Here is a 25,045-nt window from a genome sequence, read left to right on the forward strand (position 1 = left end):
ACTTCGAAAAACTATACAGGATCCTAGAGTTTCCCAGAACTGTCCACGTCACATCTGCCGATCCAGAGACTGTCCACGTCACGTCTGCCCAGCCAGAGCCTGTTCAGGTCACGTCTGCCCAGCCAGAGACTGTTCACGTCATGCCTGCCGAGCCTGTGTCTTCAGACAAGATGGCCGCCACCGAGCCTGTTCACGTCACGCCTGCCGAGCCTGGGTCTTCGGACAAGATGGCCGCCGCCGAGAGTGTACACGTCACGTTTGCCGAGCCTGTGTCCCCTGACAAGATGGCCGCAGTCGAGCCTGGGTCTGTTCCTGAGCCTGAGCCGGTGGTGTCTGTTCCTGAGCCTGAGCCGGTGGTGTCTGTTCCTGTTCCTGAGCCTGAGCCGGTGGTGTCTGTTCCTGAGCCTGAGCCGGTGGTGTCTGTTCCTGAGCCTGAGCCGGTGGTGTCTGTTCCTGAGCCTGAGCCGGTGGTGTCTGTTCCTGAGCCTGAGCCGGTGGTGTCTGTTCCTGAGCCTGAGCCGGTGGTGTCTGTTCCTGAGCTGGTGGTGTCTGTTCCTGAGCCTGAGCCGGTGGTGTCTGTTCCTGAGCCGGTGGTGTCTGTTCCTGAGCCTGAGCCGGTGGTGTCTGTTCCTGAGCCTGAGCCGGTGGTGTCTGTTCCTGAGCCTGAGCCGGTGGTGTCTGTTCCTGAGCCTGAGCCGGTGGTGTCTGTTCCTGAGCCTGAGCCGGTGGTGTCTGTTCCTGAGCCTGAGCCGGTGGTGTCTGTTCCTGAGCCTGAGCCGGTGGTGTCTGTTCCTGAGCCTGAGCCGGTGGTGTCTGTTCCTGAGCCTGAGCCGGTGGTGTCTGTTCCTGAGCCTGAGCCGGTGGTGTCTGTTCCTGAGCCGGTGGTGCCAGTTCCTGAGCCTGAGCCGGTGGTGCCAGTTCCTGAGCCTGAGCCGGTGGTGCCAGTTCCTGAGCCCGAGCCGGTGGTGTCTGTTCCTGAGCCCGAGCCGGTGGTGTCTGTTCCTGAGCCCGAGCCGGTGGTGTCTGTTCCTGAGCCTGAGCCGGTGGTGTCTGTTCCTGAGCCGGTGGTGCCAGTTCCTGAGCCTGAGGTGCCCGTTCCTGAGCCTGAGCCGGTGGTGCCAGTTTCTGAGCCCGAGCCGGTGGTGCCAGTTTCTGAGCCCGAGCCGGTGGTGTCTGTTCCTGAGCCCGAGCCGGTGGTGCCAGTTCCTGAGCCTGAGCCGGTGGTGTCTGTTCCTGAGCCTGAGCCGGTGGTGCCAGTTCCTGAGCCCGAGCCGGTGGTGCCTGTTCCTGAGCCGGTGGTGTCTGAGCCGGTGGTGTCTGTTCCTGGGCCGGTGGTATCTGTTCCTGAGTCGGTGGTGTCTATTCCTGAGTCTGAGCCGGTGGTGTCTGTTCCTGAGTCGGTGGTGTCTATTCCTGAGTCTGAGCCGGTGGTGCCTGTTCCCTGGCCGCCCGAGGGGTCGTCTCCGCCCTGGCCGCCCGAGGGGTCGTCTCCGCCCTGGCCGCCCGAGGGAAAGTCTCCGCCCTGGCCGCCCGAGGGAAAGTCTCCGCCCTGGCCGCCCGAGGGAAAGTCTCCTTCCTGGCCCCCCGAGGGAAAGTCTCCTTCCTGGCCGCCCGAGGGAAAGTCTCCGCCCTGGCCGCCCGAGGGAGAGTCTCCACTCTGGCCGCCCGAGGGAAAGTCTCCACCCTGGCCACCCGAGGGAGAGTCTCCGCCCTGGCCGGCCGATGGACTGTCTTCTCCACCCTGGCCGCCAGATGGACTGTCTGCTCTGCCCTGGTCTCCCGAACATTGTGCCTTCTGAACTGTCCATTCCCCTTGTTCCACCCTGGTCTGTCCCTCCCGTCCCGCCCTGGTCTGTCCCTCCCGTCCCGCCCTGTTCTGTCCCTCCCGTCCCGCCCTGGTCTTATGGAGCGTCTGGTAGCCGCTCCGTAGGGAGGGGGTAATGTCACATGCCTGTCCTGTCTTGTTATGCACATGGGTGTTTTGTTATTTTGGGCCATGTGCTCGTGTCTATTGTCTAGCCCTTCCCATCTTGTTATCTGATTATTGGTTAATTTGTCCCACCTGTGTATCTCGTTACCCTCCTTTGTTTGTTCCCCTATTTAGTCTCCTTGTGTTTGTAGTCTTGTGCTGGTTCGTTGTCCTTGTTGCGTGTTCCTGGAGCTCTGTGTTTTTTGAGTTTGTTACCCTGTCTGCATGTCATCAATAAATTCCTCTGCATTTGAATCCTCGTCTCATATTCATCCGTTACGTGACAGATAACCATTCTCATAATATTGAGAGAAATCATTCTTAGAATATTCTCAAACATTTGCTGAATATTTTTGGAATTTTTGAAACGTCACCAAAAATAGTGCTTTTCACAATACACGCTGTTTCAAAGCAGCTTTACAGAAAGCTATGATGATATAATGTTTATAATATCTTAAAATCTTCATGCCTTATAGTCAGATTTAGCAGATTCCCAGCTCAGGGAACGTTCTAAAAACTTCTGGCAAGGATCTCTTAAAGTTATGAACAAAATTTCTTCCAGTAACGTTGATCAAAGTTATCTGGCCTTTAAAAAAGTTCTCAAAACGCTAGCACAAAAATGTTATTTAGATTTCTCGGGGTAATGTTTGGAGGATTTTTGAATAACCCAGAAAAAACGTTCTTAAAACATTTTATAAAAATGACATTCTGAACGTTGAGAAAACGTTCAGAAATAAAGGTTTTTTTTATCACATTTTCAAAATGATAAAATGAAATGTTCCTTTAACGTTCACATAAACCAAGACAAAAACAGTCCTAATACATATAAAAAAACTGGACGTTTTGAACGTATAAAAAACATAACGCTTTCTTTACTTAATGGAAATGTTAGCAAAACATTCTAAGAACATTTTTGTAGCTATCTAGAAACATACTGTAAGTGACTGATTTAAAGTGCTCTATAGAAGCAGCAAAATGCATAGCACAAAAAAAGTAAAAAAAAGTGGAAACTGCTTATTTTAATTAGATAACGGATTCAAAACTGCTCAGGATTAAATGAAATATTTATAATCAACATTTGTCACTTTGTCTCTGACATGCCTACAGCAAATATATAAGCACAGTCCCTTCTTCTAAAACACACAGGCACAAAATGAAAGGAAATAAAATGTATTAGGGCATCTGCACACAATCCATATCCAGTCTTCCTCTCTTGAGTACCTGCACAAATTGGAAGTAAATGACACAAGCACATCATATAAAAAAAACTCTGTAGGAAATCAGCAGACTCTGATAGGTCGTGGTGACGTGTGCATTAAAAGAAAAACAGAGGAGTAATCTGGATTAAATAGAAGAGGACAGTTACTGAGGGATCCAGATGGCACACAGGGAAGGAAAGATGGCAGAATACTTAAGTGGAACTTCAATATATCTTGCTAACAGTCACGATCTTTACCTATTGGGGTAAAAAATATTCACAAAAGACATGTTATATCTCAGTTCTTTTTCCTAGACAGCAGTGAGAGCAAATAGAGACTTTAAGCCTCCTGCTTCAGATGAAAAAAACACTGAAGTAAATGTCACATGACTGTGATATTAATCAAAATATTGCCATTTAAAAAAAAAAAAAAAAAAAAAAAGGGTCATGCATTAACCAGATGGGTAATATGTTAACCAGTGCTATTTACAGTAAGTAGTAAAGACATTATAATAATATTAATATAGTAGTAACTCGGTTAATTGCATGTCATGGCTCCTCACAGCTAGTTTAAATTTAAAGCAGTCAAAATATAACACTTACTTAAAAAAGATTTAATATTTTATTTGTTTACCTGCATGTTATGTGACCATGAATCAACATCAGAACCATGAACATGAAAATGCATTCTTAAATGACTGAAATTAACATAAAATCTCTGGGTTCTTATAAATATTTCAAAAAGGGAATGGCTGACAAAAAAGTTTGGAAATCCCTGATATAGAATAAAATAACTTTTTCTAAAAGTCTAGAGTTTATCTTATTTAATTATATTTCTCAAAAGTACTATTCATGTCCCTGTGTACATCTTTGAATAAAAGACCCATTAAGTGGAAGCAAAAATAATTTTCTTTTGGATTCTGCTACAAACTGAGTTACACAAATGTGGAGCTCATTTGGTAGAGGTTTAGAGTTGTACTGTAAAGTATGAAATACACCATCAATTGATTTTACGCATATGCAATTTGCGGTTACAAAACCCACTTGGATTTATGCAAATCCATAATAATTAACTGCACTGTGACTAAATACACTTTTGCATGTCATTTAGCTTGAGGAAAGATGCAGACCAGCACTCAGGGTATAAAGATTTCTGTCCTTATTTTCAGAACAAAAGGTCAGTTAGTCACACTGTCGCCCGCTGTAATTCAATAAAAGCAACCCAATTTCTGAAAGGTCACTTAATCTACATATTATTCCATCAGATAAAAACATCACAGGTTTCTTTGGCAGACTGACCTGGCACACACACAACCATCAGCTAGCTATCAGGTTATGGACACAATGGCTCTGTTCCAAAACCTAGTGAGCTGCTTATACACAACGAAATAAAAAGGTTTTTTATTGGCATCAATAGTTCCATGAATAACCTTTAACATCTTTCCAATGCATATAATAATAATGGTTTCTTTATAGTGGAAAAAGGTTATTTAGATTTCCAAAATGCTCTTCACACTAAGAAAAAAAATATATTTTAAGAAATGGTGAAAGGTTCTTTGGGCGACCAAAAAGGGTTCCTCTATTGCACCACTGCGAACCTGTGTGGGCAGCATATTAAGGATGTCCTGTTGAATTTAAAGACATGCATTTATGCATATTATCATTATATTGTAATCATTGCGAGCACATTATAAGTTATAACACAGTTATTACACAGTTATAATTGCTGCCTAACACGTTCAATGTGTCCACTTAACTGAATACATGATGTTAACTAAGCACTGTAACTAACAGTTACCTTGCCTATCCCCGGAACTACCAAAGATGGCCATGTGATGACGCTGTCCCACGGGAAGCCCAAGACAAATGGTGGCATACATTCATCAAAGACTTGGGTTGTGCGAAGTCAACCAACCAATGGACGAAGCCGAAACGGTTTGAATCGAGCCTGCTGAAGATTGCTTATCACCCAATACTCTGCACGGTGCAGGCAGATCTACAGTAAGTCTAAGTAACTAAGCACATAACATTTAATCAAAGTTGTATATTACTGCCATTGTAACCGTTCCTACTCAACCCGCTCCAAGTGGGATTGGAACCGATTATGAAACTTTGCCCTCAGCCAAAACTATTTGTTTTGGAACAAATAATAGATTCATGAGACCAAAGATTGTCCATTAGAGATACTAAAAACGAATTATATTTCATGTTTAAACACTATAGAGACATCAGAGCCAGTGGCAAATTCCAGAAGAACTGGCCGAGATAAGGATCGTCCGCTTACATCTCCGAAAAGAAGCACATTTTTAAATAGGAGCTATCTTAGTAAATAAACCGTATATATATGAACTTTAAACAATTACATTCTTGCCTAAAAAAACTCTTAAAACTACATTCCGTGACACAACAATAGTAGCATTTGTAAAATGATGGTGGTTTTGCTCGTACGCCATGACACTCGCTGTGAGAAATGCTTCGAAGCGGAGCGATACAAAAGGTGAAAAACGCATGGCTGGAAAGATAAGAGCCATAATAAAAGATAATTATGTTTATTGCAATTGTATTGCTTGCTTTTCCATTTCCCTTTATCTTAGAAAGATCTAGGTTTCTGGAGGAGTTTCTGATTTCCATTGTTCACCTCACAGTCACACCTCTGTGTCACACCGATAAAATCTCTATTGTAGCTGCATGACAGACCGCTGACTCTGTCAAGGGAAGGACAACTGACCTGTGGCCTGTAAGGTGACTCCATCTTAATGGAGTTTCTGTGTTTCTGACTCAAGAGTGGAAGGACCAAATCACTCAACCGAAGCTATGAATACAGATGACAGGTGAGCGTAAAACACTTGGAAAATATCAGTATATGTTGCTTGTGTTGTTCTCCTCACATTTCACCTTCTAGTTGCTATTCAACTTCATTAAATGTGAGTGGTGCTCGTCTGTGCCAAACACGCCACCACAGTGCTGGGGTGATGTGGGTGGTTGCCAAGGTTTTGCTATGCGGTTGTTAAGGTGGTTGTTTACTTGCCCAAGTCAAAAAGCCCACCCCCAAGTCTCTATTCTGGTCCACTCAATGCACGTCCAAGTAGAAAAGAAACAGCACACCTCTCTTCAGCATGCCGCATGATTTCAGGTATCATTCATATCTGTAGAACAAATTTTGGGGTATGAATTACATGCCAAAATGTAATATTTAGAAATGTAAGGGCGATTGAAATAGAGATGGTGACTGCCTCAGCATGCACCACTAACCACAAATTGTTGAAGATAAATAGCAAATTATGTTGCCTCAAGAGAACAAACATACTGTATCAAAGCATAAAATATTCATAAGTCAACAAGCCAAAGTAAACAATCAAGCTGTGCTGAGACCCTGCATGAAAAGATATAACCCATAAAAAATAAAAATAACTGTATGAAATGTACTTTTGCTCTTATATTAAATTAAAGTCCACCCTTTGTCCAATGCTTACAAAAAACAAAGTTGAGTCCTCAGTTTACTTTGTATTGCCATAAAGAGCAGTTCTGCTCTGAGCAGACTCTAGTATGCATACTATTGTCTTAAGAACAGACAAGATTAACGTTCACTTTCAATTTAATACTTTAACCATGGCTAATTGCATGAAGGTCTGTTCTGAGCATTTTAAAGATTGGTTTCTCCGTGAAACACAGGCTGTCCAGCACTGATTAATATTCCATTACCAGCTCAATTAAGCCTGATTCATTAGGTGAAGAATAGCAGACCAGCACTAATGCAGAAGTCCAGCAGTGACGGTAAAATGTGGAGGACTTTAAAATGTCCTACACAGGTTACAATGTCAAAAAACCCTGCTAAAGACATGTAGTTTCAGTTTAAATCTTTGCTTGCTAAACACTGACCGTTTTTCAGTAGCCTAGATGTTTGGAAAAATAAATAGGAAATGTAATAATGATTTATATTTTGATCTGTTTCTCATCAACATATGGACCCTTTTCACATTTCCAGGGTTCTCAGGAGCAGAAGTCGTCATAGTTGGGTAAACTTCTATAGTGGTGAAAGGGAGATGACAGCAAATATAATTTTTGAATTCCTGTTTGATCAAATACTGGCTAGCAATAGCGATCTAGTTTTGAAAGCATAAGATCCCGCCCTCCCTTCAGAGCGTCTCCAAAGCAACGCCTCCTTCAAAACACATGACCGCGCACAGTAGTCTGCAAAGAGTAATGATAGACGGCATTAAACTACCTCATGTCTCAAAGCACAAAACATCACGATAATAATGAACATTAACAACTTAAAGAGGTCTGACCTGTACCACCTGACTGCTGCAGATTCATTTCTGCGTTGACAGTGTTGCCACTGAAATGCATAAATTCGAGTCACGAACCGCTTTGAGTATAAAGTCACGGTTTTCCTGTTCAAATGACAGTAGTTATGGTGAAAATCACAGAAGCTATCCTGGCCAAAATTTGCCCCTTGTCCTCTGTCCATCATGGCCCCCTAATCATCCCTATATACTGATTGTCTTCATCACTGTCTCCTCTCCACCAATAAGCTGGTGTGTGTTGGGCGTTCTGGCACAAAATGGCTGCCGTCGCATCATCCAGGGCAATGCTGCACATTGGTGGTGAATGAGGAGATTCCTCCTTCCATGTAAAGCGCTTTGAGTACCCAGAAAAACGCTATATAAATGTTACAAATTATTATTATTATTATTATAACTGAGTTTGTGCTTTTGTTATATAATCATATTTTGGGCCCTATTTTTACGATCTGAAACGCAAATATCAAACGCGAAACGCAAGTAACTTTGTGGGCGGATCTTGGCAGGATATACCAGCGGGATAAATTACTCTTGCGCCCGATGCAAATCTAAAATGGGTTGGTCTGAAGTAGCTTCATTACTCATAGGTGTGGTTTGGGCGTAACGTGATATAAACCAATCAGAGCATCATCTCACATTCCCTTTAAGAGGAAACGCTTGTTCCATGGCGGATTGCTATTTTGCCAGGCGCGTGCCAGGAGCGGTTCACAGCCGAGGAGACCGACGTTCTCGCCAGGGCCGTAAAACACAGAGAAGTGACATTGTATGGGGATGGGAGAAACACACCCAAATTAGCTTCGGTTAAATGTGTAAGCTAGATTTATGCCTATTTTTTCACATCTTGATGGACACCACAATGATTTCCTTTGTGTGGTAATATTTTTCCTTGTAATTATGTATGGTTTGCAAAAATGGCAACTGCTGCGTCTGTGTAGAGTAGAGAAGCAAAGTGTATGCGCGTTGTGCACACGCAACATTATGGCCAAGCATGCGCCCTTAAAATAGCATCTGAATAACATGCCACTGACTTTAGACTAGGTTTTTCCTGGTCTGTGGCGGAATTGTTTTCTGAAACTGCAAAAAAGCATCAGGGAACGTTTGCGCCAGAACACGCCTCCTCTTTTCGCTGCACCGCCCCCCGGTGCAAGTTCATTCCCTAGTTTACCAGCGTGCGTCTGTGGAGGGAAAAGTCTGCAGTGCGTCGGGTGCAAAATAGGAATGAGACGTGCGTTGGTGTACAAAGTCATAGGGCCCTTAAATCACAAACACCTTTCACTGTATAAAAAAAGAATAGCAAGGACATTGTGTTCAGAATCAAGTCATTCTGGGTTAAGATGGCATGAAGGTTCGTAAATGATGACAGAATGTTCATTTTGGGCAACTACCATTCCTTTAAAAATGTTCTGCCACTAACCTCTGACACACACACACACACAAATCCGAAGACAAACATCAGCCAGGGTAAATAATTAACAGTTCTCCACAGCCGGTTCGATATCAATCCTGTTAGTTCACTCTGTCAGAAGGGCCAGCCATGCCCGAGCAGCTGATGGATTGGCAAAGCCTGGCACCACGTCGCAGGAGGGCAGAGGTAATAAAGTGGCATGAATGGTTCATTAACCTCAGGAGAGATACTCAGCAGTAAATAAAGTAATCATCTGTGTAAATCTGAGTGTTGACAGGATATGAAGTCAAACTTGATATGAGGGAAGAGTTCACGACTGCGCTGGCGTTTGATCTATAGTGCCAACGCTCCGCTGCAGACAATATGGAGCTTTGAAATTACAAGGAACAGCCTGGACTGCATTTTATTTTGTTTACAGAGAGGAAAAATCCATTTACAACAGCCAAAACAAAATAACATGAAAGTCAATACTTTAGGGGGGAAAAAAAGATTAGCCTTGTTCCTCTGAAATGAAAAAAAGTTCAAAATACCAAACATAATCAAATGTTCACAACTCACAACAAATTCCCTTCTTTAAAAAAAACAGTTAGTGAACCTAGTTTCACACTAAGTAGTGTGCAAAACTCGTCATTATATGCCAAGGTGTTTCTATGGGGTTGCTTACTGGTGAAACGAGCGAGCCTATACCCAATATGATATTCTGGTCCATATGTGGATCAGGTCAGCAATGTAATTCGCTCTAAAACAGCTATGCTACACCATTAATAAAGCTTAAAAAAATTGTTTAGAAATCTATGATGAGGTCACATGAGCATATTTACACTTGATTATCCACATGTACCCATCAATGAAACCAATTTGTGTTCAGAAACTTGCTCCTTCCAGTAACTGTGAAGACAGAAACATTATTCCTAAACACCAGGAAATTTATTTATATTATTATTATTATTATTATTATTATTATTATTATTATTATTATTTGTATTATTCCAGTTGGTATCTAGATGATTTGTTATGGTGAAGTTCATAATTATAACTGGGCATATTTTTAAGTTTATTCTGTTTTCATAAACTTGCTCCATTCAGTCACTGTGAAGTATGATAGAAACATTTTAAACAAGAAACAATTTTATTATTATTATTATTATTAGTGCAGTTGGTATCTATAGGTGAAGTTTGGAGAAGTTCACCAAATGATGTGCAGAAAAAAATATGGTAAAACTCTTTTCTTTAGCATTTTGGCAAATTTTTACAAAGGTAATGAGCTTTATAACCAAATGCACATGTATGTTTTTCACAATGTAAGATCAGTCTGAAGTAGATGGCCAGAGAGAGGAAGTTCATTTTCGAGGGGGTGGTCTTGCACCTGCTCCAACAAAGCAACTCAGTGCGATCGTGACAATTACACAGAGCCGGCCCCAGTGGACACACGCAAATCTGCTTTAAAAAAGCACCTGACAGGCCAGACAGAAACAGAGAGAGACAGAGAGGTGTACACATGTAGAGAAAAAATGAAAATGCGGGAGAAAGGGAAATGAGTGGGAGGAGCATCAGTGAGCAGAGGAATGTAATTAGCATGAATCTGAATAATCACCCCTCTAATTACAAGGCGCTGGTACAAAAAAGGTTCTGAAGCTGTGAAAAGAATCATAAAGGGACATTTGACCAGCTAGCAGTGGAAAGAAGTTTTGTAGCTGTTAGTTTTAAGGCCATCTTAAAATTGAATTTTAGCACACACACTCTGAAAATGAACAGTCTTTCTCTTTCAGGAAATTGGACAAACAATGCTAATGCCACATCTTACCATCAAAATGTTGTCAAAAAAAAATGCTCTCTATAGCACTAGAATGTCCAATGACTGCTGTAGCATTAGCAGGAAATCGTGGTGTTGTTCAGGGACGTAACCATTATAGACAATAATTACAAATGGCTAAATTGTCCTCACTAATATTCATAATGCACTCCATTATGCACCGCTCTATTTGTTGTTAAGACGACATCAAGTTTCAAAAGTTACATTTTTAGCCACAACGGTCTAACAGTGCTCGTCAATGTCAAATGATTGAGATGGCCAATCATATCAAAGAAGGCGGGGCTTACTGCTCACAGAAGACGAGTGTTTTAACAGTGAAGGAGTGCAAGGTTGGTAAAATGTAAGTAGCTAAACGTAATATTTGACAACTGTTTTACAATAGAAAAATGTAATCTATCAATGCAAACTACTTAACTTTATTAATACATTTTGGCATTTTAAATTGGAAAATATACTATAATTTACGATTCATGTAATTCATAACGGAATGTGACAAGACAAGAAACGTTTAGCATTTTTACATTAACAATAAGAGTGAATGTGTGCATATTTTAAAATAAATTTATATTAGCAAATGGTTCAAATTAATTTCTTCATAACGACTTAAAACTTATTTTATTCTCTTAATTCCCTTTTAATCCTATAATGATTTAACTCCTTTAAATAAAAATGACCAATTGGTCTCCCCAATGTTCAAGACATGGTTATGGCTTTGGCTTTGTTACGCTTTATTTTTTATTTTATTTTATTTTTTACAAAAAAATTTGATTAAAAACACAAAATAACTATTTCTCTGTAAAATAATACTAACTGGGTGCCACTTTCTAAATGAAGCATGCAATATAAGAAAGTCATGTGACACTGTCGAATATTGTTTGAAACATTTCCATTTGTATTTCTGTTTCACATGCTTTTATGCAGTGTACATTACAGTATCCATCAAATCACTTCACAACAGCATTTTAATTACAGATAAATTGCATATCAATATATTTTAAGAGATATCGGCCTGTTTGTGTCAAACACACAGTCAACATTCAAGGCTCACTCTTATCATCAATGGGGATGTGGAGTGGTTTTTAAGAGCTCATGTGAAGTGTGTGTGATGGCTGGTGTCATTTACATGCAGGTGTTTCAGTACCGAATTAGACCAATGCTCTTCTCTTCACTTTCTGTGAGTGTTCGCAGCCACCACTCCAACATTCTGCACCAATTATTGCTGCATTTATTATCATCCTGTATTTACAGCCTATATTTACTCAAAGGAGCGATCTCCAGGTGCAAGAGCTCTAGACTTCTGCCACTGCAGGGCTCCCAAAACCTTAAAACTTAAAAGTAAAAGTATAGCTCAATAACTTTTGAGATTAATTGCAAATGCTGTCGAACTTTTCTGTATGATTTCTAAAAACAAGTCTGATTCGCTTAACAGTTATGTCAGTCAATTCTTTGAAGAAAGAGCTTAAAGGGACAGTTCACCTAAAAAAGTAACTTCTGTCAATTTATTCATCCTCATGTTGATCCTTGGAACACAAAAGTAGTTTCAGGAAATATTCAAACTGCCCTTTCCCAGTCAACAAAAGCTTACAGTGACCAAGCTCCAAACACACACCATAAAAAATAATCATAAAATATGTGACAAACAATGGCAATCCAATTCTTTCCCTGATTGTCATCTGAACTTTTAGCATTTCAAGTAATTACAAAGAGTATGCATGCATATATATTCATATAGACAATCAGAGAAAGAATTGGATTGCCATTGTTTCTCACACATTTTATGTGGTGATGACGTTTATATATGTGTGTGTGTGTGTGTGTGTGTGTGTGTGTGTGTGTGTGTGTGTGTGTGTGTGTGTGTGTGTGTGTGTGTGTGTGTGTGTGTGTGTGTGTGTGTGTGTGTGTGTGCATTCATTTGATCAAAAATACAGTAATATTGTGAAATATTATTATAATTGAAAATAACTTTTTTATTTTAATATATTTTAAACTGTAATGTGATGTCAAAGCTATGAATATTCAGCATCATTACTCCAGTCTTCTGTCACACATGATTCTTCAGAAATCATTCTAATATCAGGCTCCAGACTATGAGCATAATCTGAAAATTGAAGGGCACACATAGAGCTTTGAAGTGCTGAAAAAAAATTGTGTGAAGCACTTGAAAGTCCTTAAAAGTGCTTGATTCAAAAGGTTGTACGAACCCTGAAATGAATAATCTAAAAAACATTTGAATTCGGCCACAATATGGTAACAGTTAGCATTACTACATTAAATCTATGGTGAATGCTGGTGATTTGTGGACTGAAAAGCCTTCAATAACTTGTTCATGCATGGCACATGCTTCTCCAGGTTTCCACGTCAGCACTGTTTGATGTGATTGTGGTTTATAACAGGGAATTCTGCGCTGAATTTGAATGCTTCTGCTGAACACAAAAGAAGATATTTTGAAGAATATGGGTAACCAAACAGTTGATAAGCCCCATCTAAAATAAATAATATGGAAGTCAATGAGTCCCATCAACTGTCTGGTTACCGACATTCTTCAAAATATCTTCTTTTGTGTTCAGCAGAAGAGAGAATCTCATACAGGTTTGGAACAAAATGATGACAGATTATTAATATTTGGGTGAACTATCCCTTTAAGCTGACTATCCCTTTTATAGTTTATTGCATTGTTATCATTTTCATTTGTGTAATTTTTTTTATTTTCTCCAACAGCCCAAACATACATACAGGCATATAGAATGGTGCATAAAACAAATTCATAAGGAAAAAAACTGTAAAAAATAAATTCGCTCCATTGCGGATTCCTAGTAATCAAGGGCTTAGGGTGTTCCATTTAAAGACATTGCACAGCGATGGAAGGGCAAAAAAAAAATTGGACTTAAACGCAGCTCAGTTCTGAGCCCGCGCTGCGGTGTCTATTATTGGTCCGATCTGATAAACCGTCTATGCTGCACAGGTTTCATTCTGCTTTAGCTTCGTTTACCGTTTACCGGTCATTTAACACTGAAATGGCAGCTCTTTTCAGTTTGGTTAGGGTTAAAGCAACACTAAGGAACTTTTCCTCTTCGGTCGCCCTACAGGTTGGAAGCGGAATTGTCCATTACCGCTGTTGTAAATAATTTCGCCGCCCGCAGCCAACCGTCGCACACACGCTCGCTGTTTATCCAGCACCGGCTTTGAATGAACGATGTCCACAGACAAGGTAGAGTATGTTGCATGATTTCATGAAAGTATGATGTATTGCGACATCAGAAACGAAGAAAAAAAAATAATGACTATTGTAACGCTTGACGTAAGGCAAGTCAAATTTGTAGTTTTCTCATGTCTCATTCGAACTACAGAAACGCGAGCCGGTTTGGCAAACTTGCATGGTGTGGTTATAGCCGATATAGGGCTGCAAAGCAAACCCAGAAGTGCCTTTCACCCTGTTACGACTTGATGAACCACTGATATGATTTTGGAAACATTATTTTAAGGTAAAAAATTTTACTTAGTGTTGCTTTAACTTACCCCAACTCTTAACCAGTGCAACGCTTAACAAAATTTTGTCACACCGGCAGAAAAAAAAGGTAGCAAAATGCGACCATTTAATCGCAGTCTGGAGCCCTGAATATGCTAATTTGCTGCACAAGAGACATTTCGTATTATCATTGTTGAAAACAGTTGCTTCATGTTTGTGAAAACTGAAAAAAAAATTTTTGAAAGTCAAGAAATCTGTATAGAAATTGTTTGTTACATTATAAATGCATCCTTGCTAAATAAATTAACTAAAAAAAAAAAAAATCTTACTGACTCCAAACTTTTGAATTGTAGTGTTTTGTACATTGAGAATAACTGCTCAGTTCATTTAACATGAAAATTAAGGAAAAATCCTCATGCCTTTTTTATGTGTGTGTGTGTGTGTCCATGCACACGTGTGTTTGTAACTGTCCTGTTGCGTCTGTAATGACAGAGTCCCAGAATGCTCTGTAGCCAATTAGCCTGCCATAATTACCCAGACTCCCATTGAGCTGTCAATCAGAGAGGAGCTGCACAGGAAGTCATCCCTCCCTCTGTTAGCGGAGGAAAGTCTCTGCTGAGCCCCCCCCCCCCCCAATTAAACCCACTCTCACGCTAATATTAGACTCGACTTAACCATCTCTCTCTGTGTGTGTGTTTCTCTCATTCGGTTTCTTTTACGTTACGTTTCAGCATTGGCTCTCCTGACATCTTTCTTGTCTCTCCACCTCTTCTCACTCATAATTGCAGAGTGCTCAGCGCAGACCGAAGCACGTTTGTTTCAACAGATGTTTTCTGTGAAGAGCCACATACTGCATACAAACGCTGCACGCTCTCATCGCCTTTTATTGTGGTTTGCGTTGCCATGTAATTCTGATAAGTGCACGAGGTAACTCTTACTCCGTCACAAGCTTACTTCACAATCAGGGCTCAGTGTTTCTAATGGGATTTATCAGGAATTCTGATAAATCTTTTATACGAGCGGCTGCTGTTGAATCCAGCTCAAACCAACTCAAAGTCAACAGAAAGCCAAAACTGACCTCATTTACTTTCTTAATACACATTTCTGGTCATACCACACACAACTCATTGCTTGTTCTTCCAAAAACAAAATAACTTTGTAATCTTGCTGGTTTTTCAAACTAGTTTCTATCTGGTCTGTGACGTCTGCTGGTCTACTAACCTGGCTGAATTGATCTAGATACTACTGGTACACTCTTAAATATAAAGGTTCCAAAAGGGGGTTTTCGCAGCAATGACATAAAAGAACCATTTGGTGATAGGTTGTTAAAATAAAAATAATTTCTTAGTGCGATAAATATATTAAAAAAATCTAAAGAACCATTTTCCAAATTAACCTTTTGTGGAATGGAAAGTTTCAAAGGATGTTAAAGATTTTTCATGGAACCATAGACGCCAATAAAGAACCTTCAGACCACATTGGAACAGCAACATTTCACTTGACATGTTAAAAAAAACAGCCTGACCATTTCAAATCTTTGAGAGATTTTACTAGGAAGGAGTTCAACCACCTACACCAGCTTAGACCAGCAAACCAGCTCCCTTAAGGTAGTTTTAAGCCCTATTCGGACGGGACTAGTTTAACATGGAGAGGTGGGGTAAAGTAATTATCAAGTCAAGTCAAGTCAAGTCAACTTTATTTATATAGCGCTTTTCACAATACAGATTGTATCAAAGCAGCTTCACAGTATTAAATAAAATAGTACATCAGTGTTTGTTTCTGGTGTAAAACATCCACGTTTGGTAATGCAGATCAATAGCACTGGTGAATCGATTAATCAATTTAAGTATCCCCAACTGAGCAAGCCAAAGGCAACAGTGGCAAGGAACCGAAAAACTCCATCAGGTGACCTAATGGAGAAAAAAAAAACCTTGGGAGAACCCAGGCTCAGTCGGGGGCCAGTTCTCCTCTGGCGTTTATGAAGTAGAGACCGGATTTAACTGTAAGATTAAAATATTATATGAATGCCTGGCTGAAGAGATGCGTCTTTAATCTAGTTTTAAACTGGGAGAGCGAATCTGAGCAACGAACAGTATCAGGAAGGCTATTCCAGAGTTTTGGTGCTAAATGTGAAAATGCTCTCCCTCCTTTGGTGGATCTGGATATCCTAGGTATGACCAGAAGCCTCGAATTTAGTGATCTTAAAGAGCGCGATGGATTATAGGGTGATAGAAGATCCGTTAAATAAACTGGAGCTAAGCCGTTTAGGGCTTTATAAGTCAGTAGCAATACCTTGTAATTAATACGGAACTTTATAGGTAACCAATGTAGTGATGATAAAATTGGTGTTATATGGTCAAACTTTCTTGATCTAGTAAGAACTCTAGCGGCGGCATTTTGGACTAACTGTAGCTTGTTTATTGAGGATGCAGGACAACCAGCTAATAAAGCATTACAGTAATCTAGTCTCGAGGTCATGAATGCATGAACTAGCTTTTCTGCATCAGAAACAGATAGCATGTTACGTAATTTAGCAATATTTCTAAGGTGAAAAAAGGCTGTTTTTGTAACATATGAAATATGATTTTCAAAAGACAAGTTACAATCTAATATAACACCCAGGTCTTTTACTGTAGAGGATAAAGTAACAGGACACCCTACTATGTTACAGTTGTATTGTAAGAGGTTTTGTGGGCGGTTTTTTGAACCGATAAGTATTACCTCTGTCTTATCTGGATTTAATAAAAGAAAATTGTGCGTCATCCAATCTTTTATATCTTTAACACACTCTGTCAATTTGGATAATTTAGCGTTTTCATCCGGCCGTGATGAAATATATAGTTGAGTGTCATCAGCATAACAATGGAAACTAATTCCATGTTTCCTTATAATATTTCCAAGTGGCAGCATATATATAGAGAATAATAGAGGGCCTAACACAGATCCTTGCGGCACTCCATAGTTTACTGGAGTTATGATCGATTTTTCTCCGTTTAAATAGACAAAATGGTAGCGGTCAGATAGGTATGATCTGAACCAGCTTAATGCTTGTCCTTGAACAGCGGTATAGTTTTGTAGCCGATCTAAGAGTATTGTGTGATCTATAGTATCGAACGCAGCACTAAGATCAAGTAAAACTAGTATTGAGATACAGCCTTGGTCAGAAGCTAAGAGTAAATCATTTGTGATTTTAACGAGCGCAGTTTCAGTGCTATGGTGTGGCCTGAACCCAGACTGAAACTTTTCATAGGTGTCATTTTCTTGCAAGAAAGAGCCCAGTTGGGCAGACACAACTTTTTCTAATATTTTGGACATAAAAGGAAGATTTGAAATGGGTCTATAATTTGCTAGGTTATTTGGGTCTAATTGTGGTTTCTTAATGAGAGGTTTTATAACTGCCAATTTAAATGTTCTTGGAACATGACCTAAAGATAAAGACGAGTTAATAATATTGAGGAGAGGCTCTTCCACTATAGGTAACACTTCTTTCAATAGTTTAGTTGGTATGGGATCTAATAAACATGTTGTTTTAGAGGAAATGATAAGTTTATTTAACTCTTTTTGTTCTATAGTTGTAAAGCACTGTAATTGTTCTTGCGGGGTGATAATCGAGGCTGAATTATAAGGCGCGATTGAAGATTGAACGTTTACAATTGTGGATCTGATGTTTTCTATTTTCTCAGTGAAAAAATTCATGAAATCATTACTACTAAACTGTAACGGGATATTTTGTTCGGGTGATGTCTGTTTATTTGTTAGTCTAGCCACGGTGTTAAATAAGAACCTAGGATTGTTTTGGTTATTTTCTATTAGTTTGCGGAGATGCTCAGCCCTGGCCGCTTTTAGGGCCTTTTTATAGCGTGACGTACTGTCTTTCCAAGCGATTCTAAAAACCTCTAAATTAGTTTGTTTCCATTAACGCTCTAAATTACGGGTTTCTCTCTTTAGAACACGAGTAGTATTGTTGTACCATGGTGCTTTAATTTTCTCTCTGACCTTTTTTAGTCTCATAGGTGCAACAATATCCCATTTTCCAGCGAGAACGGTGCTCATAGTGCTGGTTAGTTCGTCTAGTTCATCTGTTTGTTTAGGTTCAGGCAGCAGCTGAGACAGATCCGATAAGCAATTAGAAAAATTATCTATGGTGGATGGAAGGATTGTTCTGCCTAATCGATAACGCGGCGCAGCATGATATATTACCGGGGTACGTAATATGCAAGTTACCATGTAATGGTCAGTTACATCATCACTTTGCGGAATGATATCTATATCGGTTGGATCGGTTCCATGTGATATAATTAAATCGAGTGTATGATTAAAACGATGAGTTGGTCCGGTAACGTTTTGCTTGACCCCAAAGGAGTTTAATAAGTCTATAAACGCAGCCCCTAACGTATCATTTTGATTATCTACGTGTATGTTAAAATCTCCAACAATTAATATTTTATCGACATTGACCAATAGATCTGAGAGAAAATTTGCAAATTCTTTTAGGAAATCAGCGTAAGGCCCTGGTGGTCTATATACGGTAGCCAAGGCTAAAGATAATAGGGATGTTTTTCTATCATCTAAGAGCGTAACATTTAGTACAAGTACTTCAAATGAAATAAACTTATAACCCGTTTTCTGAGTAACATTGAGAATATCTCTATAGATAGTTGCAATACCGCCGCCACGACCAATCAGACGGGGCTCGTGCTTATAGGAGTATCCTGATGGAGTAGACTCATTTAGACCGAAATAATCATTTTGTTTAAGCCAGGTTTCAGTAAGGCAAAGTACATCTATGCTATTATCTGTGACTATTTCATTTACAATAACTGCCTTAGGTGTGAGTGATCTAATGTTTAAAAGACCTAGCTTTAGAAATTGTTTTTGTTTACTAATAGCAACATTTTCTGATTTAATAACAATCAGATTTCTCCTAGATCCTGCAGTAGATTTATTATTTGATCGCACTAAACGAGGAATAGACACAGTTTCTATGCAATGTTCTACACTAGTATTTATATCAGTTAATTTGGTGCAGCAGAGACTATGATTTGGACTTTTGGTTACTAGTCAAAAGGTATTTAACATTTTGGAGATGTTATCTGACAGAAGATCCGATCCGAATCTGTTTGGGTGTAAGCCATCAGCACGGTATAGCCTAGGACGCTCCCAAAACAGATTCCAATTATTTACAAAGAGCAGTTTCTGCTCATTGCACCATGACGTTAACCATTCATTTAGCGCGAATAATCTACTAAACTTGTCATGTCCTAGACGGTACGTGGGAAGCGGTCCTGACTCCTGACACAATGATCGTTATATCAGGCGATGTGCTGCGTACCGTATCGATCAGATTCCTGAAGTCTTTCTTCAGAACTTCCGTCTGGCGCAGCCTGATGTCGTTCACTCCCGCGTGCAATACCAAAGTTCCGACGCGCTCGTTATCGTTCAGAATCTCGGGAACGCGAGCAGCGATTTCAGAAACACGAGCACCAGGAAAGCAGTGACTGTGCACCTTATTTTTACCTGATGTAGCATGGACGTGCCGAACAATGGAATCACCGATGATCACAGCATCGCGTTCTGTTTCGCGAAGAGGGGAGAAGCGGTTTTGTGTGGATAACTCGAAAACCGGGAGGGTCGGAGAGGGTCTTGGTCTAGACCTGACTCGCGTCTTCCGCTGCGGAAATATCCAGGCTTCGTGGTGGCGTGTTGGAGCCGGAGTGAACGAGACCATGGCTGATCGCGACCTTGGCGCTCGGGACCGATGCCGAGTAACGCACGGAGTAGACGAGGTCGGAGTCAGCGGGTTAGTAACATTAATCTCTGATTTGTGAGCATCAGCGCGTGATGTTTCAAGAGCCAAACGCCGGTCTCTCAGCTCGGCCTGTCTCACTAAAAGGTCGTGGATCTGTTTCTCAACAGCTTCCAGCTCAGACTGTACCGCGTGCAGCTCAAATGTGTCCTCACCTGCACCAAAAGGTTGACTACTTGCATCTGATATATTCGCCATTTTAACAGATGGACAGTAAGTTAGCAACGACACTACCAGTGATGCTATCAATTAATACTAATTTCTGACAAGCGTCTTAGATATAATCCGTCTTTTAAGTGGTACGGGTGTAGAGTAGACACACGATAGGTGAAAAATGTTTGTAAGTGAGTGTTGAGAAGACGCGTTCAGCCGTGATCCCCGGGAGTAACCTATAAGAGTATCCAGCGTTGAATCACTAACAGGCTTGAGACACGTCTGCTCAACAGTCCGCGTTGTAACTATGAGGTTTGAGCAGTAGTGCTTCTCAGTGAGGAAAAGTAGAAAATGTTTGTTGTAAGTAAGTTTAAAGAGTAAAATCAAGAATTATAAATCAAATCGATAGAGCTCCAAAGACAACAACGCGTTCAGACGCGACGCATGCGCATTCGACATCACCAGAGCTTCTCAGTGATTTGAGTCCCGTCCAAATGTCCCATCTCAGTAATCATTACGGACGTCAGTAAAGATTACGGCGACTTTTTCAGTAAAAAGGTCAGAAAAATGACCTCAGGTAATACTAATCCCGTGCAAATAGACCCACTGTAAACATGTACGTAAATATTTCGTATTAAAACGAGTTTTCCACGGTTTTTCAAGTATGGAGATGCTTGAAAAAGCATTCAGTTGCGTTCTAGACGCTGGGACGAGTCTGTGGCAAAACTCAAGTGTTTTCCAAACACCATTCAGATCAGAAAGAAGATCGAAAGCACTTGTAAGAGGCACGAAACATCTTTTAGTGTTAGATAAGTGCCTATTACCAACACAATCCAGTCTGAAGTTAATTAATACATCGTTCGATCAGACATAATAGGTTATATGTGTTTGCGAACATGATATCAGGAAGCAACGTAATACGCACATGACGACAGGAGGGTGACGGCGGTGTGTAAATCGAGTTACCCCTCCCCCTAGTTTTACTGAGATATCTTATCCCGTGCGAATTGGCCATTAATATTACAGACGTCCTGTGGTAAAATTACATTACTCCATCTACCTTTGTAAAGCTTATCCCGTCCGAATAGGGCTTTAGTTGAATTTTCCATCAGGGAGACCATGCTTAAGGTTAATGTTACTGAATCTGGCTTATACATACAAGTATGAAGCACAAATATTAGAAAAATCACATTTATTGCTGAAAGTGTTTGTTGACAGAGGACAGTGATGAGTTCAGGCACCTCAGATCTTCACTGTCTTACCTCTGTGATGTTTTCTTGTACTTCCTCCTGAAACAAAACAAACACCATGTTAGAAACCTGCATTTGGCTAATGTTCACAATAATATTTTAATCATTTCTGTAATAATAAACACACACGCACACACACAAACACACACAATCTACATTTTAAACCCTGCTGTTTCCCAGTTAACAGGAAACGTTCTAAGAACTAATGTTCTGGCATTTTCCTCAAATCATGAACAAATGTTCTTCATGTAACGTTAATAGAATGTTCGTTCAATGTTATCCGGTCTGAGAACATTCAAAAGTAACAATGTTTGAAGAATGCTAAAATGGAATGTTACCTTAACGTAAAACATTTCAAAACTGGACGTTTTGAATGTTCAGAGAACATTTTCGGTAATAATGTTTCCTTAATGTAGCTTAATGGGAACATATTTACAACTTAGATCATTTTTGAGGCTAAGATCACATTTTAATAGTGGTCTAATGTATTTATAAATGTATAACTGTAACATTCTGTAAAGATGAATATTAATATTCATGAGAAAACCTCGTTAAGTTATATACTTTTAAGATTACATAAAATGGTCTCCACATGCAAAACACGCCCCTTTCTGGTTTAAACAAATAAAATGGGAAAAATCTAATCTTTTCAGTTTTTGAGACAAGCCATTAAACCTCTTAGCCTCCATTAAGAATCCAAGCATTTATGACTTAGAATACATGCCGTTTAAAGCGCCACTTCGATGTCCCTAACAGTCCATATACGTGTCTCCAAAAAGGCCATTAACAACACAAGGACGGTGAAGCAATTAGTCAGCCCACAGGAAAAATCTGAGCTGCCCAATCATTACTCATTCCTGCCATGAGCCACTATCACTGGTGCCTGAAATTGCTCCGTAAGAGAAGGAAACTCCTTCTTTTCTTTCTGAAGTCACCAAACACAATGAGTAGAGGCTGTATGCACACAAGAGCACATGCATTACCATATCCACATACTGTATGCGCACACACCCATGACAGCTGTGCATGTTTGAGGCTTTCGGTGAGATTAGATGCTGATGCGGTCAGATTTACCCACTGCAGTAACCTTTAACATCCACACATATACAGCTGCTTCTACATGCCCAAAACACTGCAAAACAGCTTAACAGCCTGTGGACTGGCCTGACGTCCCGTGACGGGCAACCATCCAAACCCAGTGAAGGGTTATGTAATTTTGGCAAAAAGAGCACTTGTTTTGCCCTCTGTTAAACAGAACAGCAAAAGTGCTTAATCACAAATAAAACAAATTCAATTTGTGCACATGCATATACAGGTGAAACTTGAAAAATTTGAATATCGTGCAAAAGTTCATTTATTTCAGTCATTTGGCTTACAAGGTGAAATATAGACTCATTACATGCAAAGTGAGATATTTCAAGCTTTTATTTGCTATAATTTTGATGATTATGGCTTACAGCTTATGAAAACCCCAAATTCTAAATTAGAATATTGCGAAAAGGTTTTCATTAGTTGTAAGCCATAAGTTGAATTACTGAAATAAATGAACTTTTGCACAATATTCTAATTTTTCGAGTTTCACCTGTACACCAGCTGTGATGTCAATTACGTTATATGCACTTTTATGGTGCTTTTCGATGTTTTTTTTTAGCTCGACAGCAACCGGTCAACAGCTTTGATATTCAGCAAAATTCTATTTTTCAGGCTTTTGTGTTCCACAGAAAACATGTTTGAATTAACTATTTAAACTGATTGTGTATAATTGTTAAAATTTTTAGGCGAACTATTCTTATCTGTAATATGACTCTGAATGTTCAAGTGAAGTATATGATATTTAACAAGTAAAATAAGATGGACGGGACATGATTTTGTCCATAAGGAATTGATTGGATTATGAAAAGTGTCTCTGAATGACAGGTGGTTGGAGGGGAGGAGTTGAAATATAACTAGTTTACGTCAGCCGAGAAGGAAATTAATTTTAGAGGTGGAACAAGTTAATATATTTAATGGAAAGATTATGAAGACAGACATTTTCTTCTTTGGATTAACGCAAACTAATCAATAGGGCCAGAAACATGTTTTAAGAAACTAAACAGGGCCAATTTGATTTCATGTTGAAACACACACACACACACACACACACACACACAAACTCTTCAAACATAACATTAACAGAAGAAAGTTACTATTCTACTGCATGAAGGGAGAAAATACGAGAGGAGATAAACAAGTCCTGCCCTCAATCATCTCTTTCTTGCTTTCATTCACTTTTTCTTTCTCCTTCTCTCACACATAGTGAGGAAATTGCATTTCATTTCCTGAGTTCTGTGACAATAAGAGACTTTTTCTCCAGTCTCCCAATAACAGCCAGAGAGAAAAACTGATTGACATCGAAAGAGATTCGTTTTTTCTACAGATGATGGAGCTGTTTAATATATATTTGAGAAGTATTTGAAACATATTAATAAAAAGTCACCAACTCTCTGAAATGACCTTATTGAATAGTGAATAAAATCACAATAAAACACTTTTATATGAACAATGACTGTAATTTAAAGAATAATATTTGTGAATATTCATATTTTGCTCATTTAAAAAAATATATTTTTACATTTTTCTTCTTTTATAAATCTGTCCAGAAAATTATGTCATTTTACACTCCCAAAAAATGAGTGAATAAAAAAAGGAATTAGGACCATTAAGACTTTTTGCATGGTGACATTTTTATGACAATTACAAAATAACCAAATAACATCCTCATTATTATAATGGGGGGGGGCATTATAATGTTTATTTTTTATTAATCATTTTTTATTAATCATTTTTATTGTTTAAAAGTATTTGCTCATCATGATAGAATTTGTTGTACTGCGTTTAATTTATGCTGATTTAAAAAAAAAGTGTGATTTTCGGGAATCAACAACTACAACAAAAACAATGCATGTCTCCATTAAAAACAAGCTTTAGGCTTTGTGCAGATTGAAATTTATATTTTTTTTCTTTTGATTTTAGGGTTGAAAGTGACCTTGACATGTTTACATGAGATACAGCCTCTTGGTCAACCTCTTAAATGGACACACACACACACACAAAACACAAGAAAACCTGTTGAAAAAACTCATACTCACAGTCCACGCAGTCGGAGCCAGATTTTCTCGATCTGGTCGGGCTGTAAGTACTTGAGCGATGTGCTTTCAAACTCCTCGATCTCTCTGGTGGGAGACTCCATGATGTCAAGACAAGAAAAAAAAACTAAATCCCAGAGCCGGAGCAGAGGAGAGCGATTCCCCTCTTCAGATGAGCTGTGGTCGGGACGCTGCAGTCATCCAGCCCTGCTCTTGCCTCCTCCTCCTCCTGTCCCTCGTGCTCCACTCTCGATCTGAGCACAGGGAGAGTGTGACGGTACTGCAGTAAGCTCTCTCTCTCTCTCTCTCTCTCTCTCTCTCTCTCTCACACGCTCTCTCTAAAACACAGCGCAGCTCAGATTAACCCCGACTCCTGATTTCATGACATGAGTGTTGGCGGGAGGAGTTGAGCGTGACTAAAGCCTCCAGCGGGGATGACAGTATGATCAATAATGACAAACTGGGTCTCTTCCCACAGGACAAATCACAAATGACATCTCTTTAATATCTCAATTGTTTCTCCTAGACAGCAATGAGATTAAACTGAGGCTTTTGT

At 39.8% G+C, this 25,045-nt stretch overlaps 1 protein-coding gene across 2 annotated transcripts in view; it reads right to left on the reverse strand.

Moving 5' to 3' along the window:
- Positions 1–24,745, reverse strand: part of pde1cb (phosphodiesterase 1C, calmodulin-dependent b) — a 61,182-nt gene extending 36,437 nt beyond the window's left edge. The window contains exons 1-2 of one of the 2 annotated variants that reach the window (XM_081374813.1): positions 24,493–24,745; positions 21,377–21,403 (exon numbers count right to left, since the gene is read on the reverse strand). In XM_081374813.1, coding sequence (XP_081230939.1) covers positions 21,377–21,403; positions 24,493–24,593 — 128 coding nt within the window. In that variant the 5' untranslated portion in view covers positions 24,594–24,745. The remainder of the gene's footprint in view (positions 1–21,376; positions 21,404–24,492) is intronic. The other variant, XM_081374814.1, reaches the window with a different exon arrangement.
- Between the last annotated feature and the right edge of the window lie 300 nt (positions 24,746–25,045).

The sequence above is a fragment of the Scardinius erythrophthalmus genome (genome assembly GCF_964197995.2).
Source record: "Scardinius erythrophthalmus genome assembly, chromosome: 9".
Taxonomy (NCBI): Eukaryota; Metazoa; Chordata; class Actinopteri; order Cypriniformes; family Leuciscidae; genus Scardinius; species Scardinius erythrophthalmus.